This window comes from Spermophilus citellus (assembly GCF_964194105.1).
Source record: "Spermophilus citellus genome assembly, chromosome: 16".
Lineage (NCBI taxonomy): Eukaryota > Metazoa > Chordata > Mammalia > Rodentia > Sciuridae > Spermophilus > Spermophilus citellus.
The window spans coordinates 11,546,948-11,554,973 of NC_138196.1; the positions used below are offsets into that span (position 1 = coordinate 11,546,948).

General features: G+C 48.1%; 1 protein-coding gene across 2 annotated transcripts; it reads right to left on the reverse strand.

Moving 5' to 3' along the window:
* Positions 1-772: 772 nt before the first annotated feature.
* Positions 773-5,005, reverse strand: LOC308634940 (chemokine-like protein TAFA-3; the record flags this gene model as incomplete). Of its 2 annotated transcripts, XM_081269139.1 has the most annotated exons (4): positions 773-2,186; positions 2,822-2,947; positions 3,785-3,934; positions 4,891-5,005. In XM_081269139.1, 3 exons carry the CDS (start codon positions 5,003-5,005, stop codon positions 2,823-2,825), a joined length of 390 nt encoding a protein of 129 aa, XP_081125265.1. In that variant the 3' UTR covers positions 773-2,186; position 2,822. The 2 variants fall into 2 exon arrangements, with proteins under 2 accessions (XP_081125265.1, XP_081125266.1); XM_081269140.1 differs by lacking the exon at positions 773-2,186 and having other exon boundaries at positions 2,763-2,947.
* Between the last annotated feature and the right edge of the window lie 3,021 nt (positions 5,006-8,026).

An 8,026-nucleotide genomic window follows, 5' to 3' on the forward strand; every position in this document is an offset into this window, starting at 1 on the left:
GGGAGGAACTGAAACTAGTCCCAAATCATCTTATTTGCCTACTTGAGGATCAGAAAGCGGCATCATCCCAGTTGGTTTCTGATGACACCCTACCCCTAAAGCCCTGGTGATCCCCACCATCACAGAGGCTGCATCCAAGCTATCATATGGTGCCAGCTGACCCTCAGCCCTAGACAAAGGCTCCAGCCTACCACCTCAGCAGGTGAATTTGAAGTGACAGGACTTTGTCCAGCCCTACACTCCTCCCAGACTTTCTCCTGGAACCAGAACCTCTGAGAGCATCACAGGCTAAAGACCACAAAAGAGATGGGTCAGAGCAGGCAATGGGGATGCCAACCAAGCACCCCCACTGCAAGTGGGCTGAGTGACTTCTGTGTTATCATGGAGGCTATTTGGAATTTGGGGGGCTTAGGGCAGAGTGGAGACAAAGTGACTCTACATCCTGGTGTGTAAAGATTCTGGTTTATTGCAGATAGGAGAACAGTAAACTTGGTGAAAGTGTCTAGCATGTTCCAAGAAATATGTTGCTACTGTCCAGCCAATGCTTTACAGGGTCAGGTGTAATAAGGAAGGTCTAGGTTGGAATTCCAATGTCCACACTAGTGAAAGGCTGCAGTCTTAGAGATTTGAGAGACCAGGCTGTGAGCTCATGGGATAATCATCTCAACCTCAGCACTCTGGGGCTCAGTTTCCTCCCTCCCTCCCTCCCTCTCTCTCTCTCTCTCTCTCTCTCTCTCTCTCTCTCTCTCTCTCTCTCTGTCTCTCTCTCTCTCTCTCTGTCTCTCTCTCGGTAATACTGGGGATCAAACCCTGACCTCTCACATATACTAGGCAAGTACTCTACCATTGAGTTACACCCACAGCTCTTTTTATTTTGAGACAAGGACTTGCTAAATTTTCCAGGCTGTCCTCAAACTTTTGACCCTCCTGCCTCAGTCCAAGAGTTGCTGGGATTAGGTTTGCGCCACCACATCCAGCTTTCTTATCTGTTACAATAAGCAAATGAACAGAAACATGAGGTGCTTGGATGAGGCTGATTCTAAGGACCTGTGCATTCCATACCCAACAAACAGCTCAAACATGCTGTGACTCCACAGATGCTTCATTACTTTCCTTCCCCAAGTCAATCCAATCCCATCCAAATGAGAGATTACTGGCCTGGCATAAGGAAGAAAGCTTTCCTTCAACTTGTTAGCAGTTTACCATGGAATCAGGATGGATGGAAAGGTGCTGATTGTGAATTCTCATCTTTGTGCCTTGTGACCAGGGAGTAGCCAAAGAGCTTCGAAAATTTCATCCCCAAACTCCTATTATGCCCTCAGCAGGTGGTTCAGAAGTCATGGTGCCAAAGACTCTCAATGACCTAAATTATCTGTCTTCAATTCCCCAGCCCAACTGGATATTCTTTAAGGGCAGGAATTGTGTCTTGAACTTCTTTGTCTCTAGCAGAGCACAGTCTTCAAGATATGTGGTTGGAGATCCATCCATATCTGCTTAGAGACTTGATTAAAATCAAGAGAGTTAATGCTGAATTTGACATGAAGCATGAGTCCAGGTAACTGAATTTCTAAATTTGCTGGGTGATGACTGGATGCCATTCTTCAGTCCAAGCCTCAATCAAGCTTCTCCTGTCCAGGCTGTGATCCCTAAGAGCTATCGTGTGACCTAAACAGCAAACAATAGAAGACAAGGTGGATCCATTCCACTGTGCCAGAGACTCTCCAGGATACACAGGTCACATTGCTGCTGGTTCCTTGCTCCTGAAGCAGTCCAGGCTGCAAAAGTGGCCCAGCTGGACCATGCAAACATAAATCAGGCACGCTTTACCCATTATTTGCTTCCAGGTCACTGTACAAATTGCAAGCACAGTGTAGGCTTTATGGGCTACAAACCTAAACATATAACATGGTGACAAATATCACAAGCTCTGTGGTGGGTCTCACTCTCATCTAGGCTTAGGTATATTCAGAATGGCTGTCTCCTTTCTCTGCCTACAGATAAGATGCTCTATATCTAGTCAAACTCCCTGCTCCATTTGTTCTGTGCTCTGGGAAAATTGTTGCTTTCTTCAAAACTGTTGAGGCTGCCTTTCTTTCTCTTCTTGTTTGTTTGCCTGTTTGATGTGTGTGGTGATGGGCACGGAATGTAGAAGGCAGTGCCTTGGCTTGCCCCACATTGTCACTCATCTGTACAAATGGTGATGACAAAGAGATGCAACTAATTAACCATGACATGCATGGAATTGCTAACAACTTTAATAAAATTTTAATTACCCCTTGTTTCATGGGATAGGCAACAAACCATGAAAATAATAATCCTCTTGGGTGCTGTCACAGCAGACAGAGCAATTTGACTAGAGGAAGGGAGGTATGAACTGTTTGGAGTTTAGAATTGTGGGAATGGGGGGACAGTCCATGGAGAAGTGTTGGGCAGAGTGACTACTGTACCTGGAATTCAGGTAGGAGGAGAGACTCCTCCCTGAATTATCTAGATAGCTTCCCCAATTCCCCACTTTGTTTGTATAGACTTGATGTTTTCCAGAAGCAAACTCACTATAGGCAAAGAAGAGAAAACAAGGCATATGGACCATCAAAAAATCTGCCAGAAAGACACTCCTGGATTTCTCATCCAGAGCCCTAACACCAGTCCTCAGAGTCTGACTGTACATGGAAGGACCACCTGGGGATGCAGTGAGTATCTCACTGCTCACAGATACCACCTTGGGTCATGCCATCCTGGATCCCCAGGGCTCCTGTGCCCCCTTGGCTGCCCCAGGTGAAAGAGGAAGAAGAGGAGTAGAATGAGGTGTCCACCTGGATACCTTAGTGGGTTTTGACTTTGTGTCCACTGCTGCAGCACCATCCCGACAGGTCTGGGAGCACCTTACACTTCTCCCCTGGCAGGCAGAGCTCCATCTGACACCACCACCTCTGCAGGATGATAGAGGCTATTGGGGCAGGAGGCAGGAGTGCAGCTCTAAGCTCTCTGCAAGCACAGCCAGCAGTCAAGGGGGGGTCTGTGAATGAGGTACACATTTCCACACACCCCTGGCATGGCGTCCCATGTTTCCCTTGTCTTCTGCCTACTCTGGGATGCCCAGAGAGGAAGAAATGTTGAGGCCTGGGGACATAGCCCTACCAACTTTAATCCTACAGGTCCCAGCATCTCACCAAAGACATTGAGGGGAAAAGGAGGCAGGTGAAGTTGTCTCTGAGGCAATCATGTCATTGGCACAGAGGTACCAATCTTCAGCTTGGTGTGTGTGAGCTACTATGCATGATGTTCAGAGGTCCACAGACCAGGAGGGCACAAGCTGGCATGCATGTGATCACACTGGACATGGTTACTCAGATGCCACTTAAGCATGAGAACAGAAGCCAGAGTGGGTAGGTGGGAAAGGGTGATGTGAAGGAACACAAGTGTTCATGTAAAGGCAGGGTTGAGAGCAGAGCATGTGGAAGAGGCTGGGGAGAGAGCAGTAGGTGAAGAGCCCACGTCTGAAAGGCTGTGTGTGGCAGAAAGCCTAAAGTATGAGGGAACTTGTCTGTCGGTGTGGGCTGGGCAGTGAGGGACAGCACACAACAAGAGTTTTCCTTGTCTATAACACAGAGATAGTCATATCTGCCCTCCTGTCCCCCAGAGGGTGCCCCATCATTTGAGACTCTGATCATGAAAGCCCTGAGATGGGTATGAAATTGGATCCCCAGAAGATGAAAAGGCCCAACCAGACCTCCTTATCTTTCTGCTCAGAGTCTCACTGACCAGGGCCTAGCTTCTCACTCACCATCCTCACAGGAGGGCTTTGCCCGCATAGTGCCAGCCACCTGGCTGGAAAAGCAGGAGCATTTTACGGTCTGGGAGTGCTCCTCGATGTGGTTCCTGTGGCAGCAGCAGTGAGAAGCGATCACCTCACAGGTGCCCTGCTTTACAAAGACTGATGGGGCCAGCCACATCAGATCAGGTCCCCAGCCCAGGCCTCCAGCCCTGCTCCCCTCCCACCCACCTGCTGGTCCTTGAGCCGCTTCTACCTGCTAGGGAGAAGGACTTTCCTTCCTTCCTTTCTTGTTTGTATGTGTTGGGCGGGAACTACTAGGGATTGAAACCAGAAGACCTCTACCACTGAGCCGCACCCCCAGCCCTTTACATTTTATTGGGAGACGGGGTCTTGCTCAGTTGCTGAGGCTGGCTTCAACTTGCCGCAGCCTCGGAAGTCACTGGGATTACAGGTGTGCACCACTACACCTGGCTGGGGGAAGGTTATTTAAGAGATTTCCAGGGCTTTGGTTTTAGCTCACTGATGGACCACATGCCCAGCAGCATCAAGTCCTGGGTTCGATCCCCAGCATCACACACAGAAAAAATCCAATGGCAGGGGAGAAAGAAGCAGATGAAATCTTCCTGTTCCTCCCCAGTGAAGCCGCACTCATCACCCTTTGGCAGACCCTGGGTCTGAGCAGAAGAAATCTGAAGTCCGGCACCAGGTCCCGCCCCCACCTCCCTGCTTTCTCAGGGTGAGGGCAAGGGCCCCAGGGCTTACAGTGCGTGGGGAGGATCATCCACTTATATAGGCTTCAGCCATCCCAGAAGGAAAACCCCAGAATTAGGCCAGGAGGCTAGACTTAAGCCCCCACCCGAGGGCCTCTCTCCCTGCAGAACACCTTCTGGCCTGGAAGGGACAGGGAGCAGTGGGTCTGCCCAGGCATCCTCCTGGTGGGGATAGCAGAAGGAAGCAGTTGCCTGGGTGATGAACAAAGGAGTCAGAACCCTGAAATCTATGGATTTTACCTTGCCTCCGAGATCTGCTCGCTGTGTGGAACAGGGTGGGGTGTTATCCAGTTTTCCAGGTGTGCTGGAAAACCTCCTTCCCAGTCCCTGCTGCCTCTCCCTAACCTGTGGCAGTGGGAGGCTGCAAGGAAGCAAAGGCCAGGAGGGTCCACAGCCACCTCAAGCACAGTGCCAGCAGCCAATGGCCTGAGTTCCAGTTCTGCACTGCCCTTTCACTCATCCTGTGGAGAGAAGGGCACACCTTGCATAGCTCCAGACAGGAGGGGCTCTCCTAGTGCCCAGCCCTAGCTGCTTCTCTGTGCTATGCCCTCTGGGAGGCAAGGGTGGGTAAGATGCCCACCTTGTCCCCAAGCAGCTCAAAGCCTGGCACAAAGTCACTGTAGGAAGCAATGGATGCCACAGAGAACAGGGGAGCAGGAAGGGAGGACCTGAGGAGGAAGTGACATTTAAAAGGGGTCTTAGAGCTGGGCACAGTGGCACACTTGTAATTCCAGCTGCTTGCGAGTCTGAGGCAAGAGCATCCAGAGTTCAGAGCCAGCCTCAGCAAAAAGCGAGGTGCTAAGCAACTCAGTGAGACCCTGTCTCTAAATAAAGTACTAAATAGGGCTGGGGATGTGGCTCAGTGGTTGAGTGCCCCTGAGTTCAATCCCTGGTATCCCCCCAAAATTTAAAAAATGGGCTGTGGTGTGGGAGGAACAATCATGCTAACTCCCATTTTTTTTTTTCAGTTCTTAACCCAGGCATGCTCTTGAATCCTTCATGACTATTCCAAAAAGTAGGATAGTTATTACCTATTTTATAGATGAGCAAATGGAAACTCAAAAAGTCTGGACACAACCCAAACAGCCACCAGTGAAGGACTGGCTAAATGCTTTGAAGAGAATCTGGGCAGTCTCTTCCAAACAGCTGTGGAAACACAATGGAAAATGCTTTATTTAATGATGCATGCAGTGATCTCCAATGATAATCCACTGTTAAGAGGGAGCAGCAACATGTGGGACGATGTGTATAAAATGTGTAAAAGAGAGGGATTATTTATGCTGCTTGAATAGGCATAAACTAGCTCTGGAGCCACATGTGGTGGTCTGTACCTGTAAATCTCCGCAACTCTGGAGGCTGAGGCAGGATTGCAAGTTTGAGGTCAGCCAGGGCAACTTAGTGAGAGCTTGTCTCAAAATACAATAAAAAGGGCATGCACTTCGGAGGCCAGATAAGTCTGGCTGAAGATTCCTTAAAGGGTGTGTCCTGCAGTGTCCTGTTAGTAGGTTCTATACCAGGCTCCGATGTCATTGGTGTAGGATCCATATTTTAATACTGTTCCTAAAATTTCATTTAATACCAAGATGTCTTTGACTTGATTTTATTCTTTGTAATTCTAGAAACGAGATTGTAGTTTAGCCATTACTGATATTTTTTAAAAAAGGGATATGATTTCTTGCACAGCGCTTCAAAAGAGAAACAAGCTTCGGTTCTCAATGCTGACCTTTCTTTTTCAGGTACAAGTTTTCTAGCTCAGACAACTGAGAAAAACTATAGACCATTCTTGAGGCATTGTTTACACGTTGATTTTCTATATTGCAGGCAGATTGGGCTGTGATGGGTGGTGTGCAGGCAGATACAGGATCTGACAACCTGGGAGGTTCTGTACTAAAATGTTACTTTGTATCAGTTTTAGTACAACAAAATAAAGGACAATTTCAGAAAAAAAAATAATTAAAAATAAAAAGAGCCAAGGAAGTAGCTGGCAATAGAGTAGCCCTGAGTTCAATCACTAATACTGCGTGTGCGCGCACACACACACACACACACATACACACACATACACACACACACAAACCACCAAACAAAACCAAACCTCACCAAACAAAAATGTCAAAAAATTAGCTATGGAAAAAAACAGGAATAACATTATTTGCCATTAAGAAGGAAAAATGGTTGGCTGAGAAAGAAGATGACTTATTTTTCTACCAATTTCTTTTTTACTCCCTATTTATTTTTTTCCTTTTTTGTACCAGGGATTGGACCCAGGGACACTTAACCATTGAGCCACATCCCCTGCCCCACCCTTTTTATATTTATTTATTGTTTGTTTGTTTGTTTGTTTGATTTGAGAAAGGGTCTTGCTAAATTGCTTAAGGCCTCCTTATGTTGCTGAGGATGACCTCGAACTTGCATTTTCCTGCCTCAGGGAGTTGCTGGGTTAACAGGTGTGCAACACCATACCCGGCTCTTTTTCATTTTTTGTTTCAAACATGGGGAATGTAGTGGCCATTTAATTTAAACAATATTTAAATTTAAAAATGAAAATAAAAAATGGGGGTGGCAGGGGCCAGAACCCAGCAATCTTCCCTATGCCCACCTACCACCTTGCTTCTGAGCCAAACTCTCTTCCCCTTTCCTTATCTTCCTCCATCCTTGGTGGTTCAAACTCCCAAATCTGTTCCAGAGAGTCACTAGGAATGGAGGGAATTCCATCTGGAAAGTAGAGGTACACAAAGGCTGGGAGCTGTCCAGCCACAGATGGGGGCAAAAGCAGTCTCAGGAGGCATCAGGGTCTAGCTCAGGGATAGACCTGGGTCACTACCTCTGTTGCTCACCTAGCCCCTTGGGTCACTGCTGACCTCCCTCAAGTGCCAGCACAATTCTGAGAGTATTAGGGATCAACCAAATGCCAGGAACCTCCTGCCATATTAGAATAAAATGCCTGATGTCTGCCCACCCCTCATACTTCAAATCTTCAACTGTTCTTCACTTACCTTTTGTTAGGATCTTTTAAATTCAGTCTGCTCATCTGCTGGTCTCAGACTCACTCCACCTGGACAAGTAGGAAAGATTTCAGTGAGTTGTGAGGTCCAGAGGGAGCCCGGGCCCTGGTCTGGTTGGGTAAAGGAAAGCTTGGGAGAAGGCAAGGGGGTGGGCTGGCCGGAGTCCAGTTATGAAGCTGTTCTAGGCAGGGGCAGAGTCTCTTCTTCTGGATTGGGAATGGCCCTTACAGAGTCAGGATGAGCCTGGGATCAGTGGCCAGGGAGCTTCAATGTCACAGGAGTGAAGCAGTGGTGGGAGGGGTCTAAGAATCAGCACTGTCATCTCTCTGATCTTGGGACAGAGCTGAGGATCAGGGGAGGGTTCTAATCAGAATCTGCCAGATAGATTCCTGCTGGGACAGACCTCTGGGGAGGATTGCCGAGCCCTGAATCCTCTTTGCCTCTACCACCAATGTCCCATGGCACTTGCTTCCTGG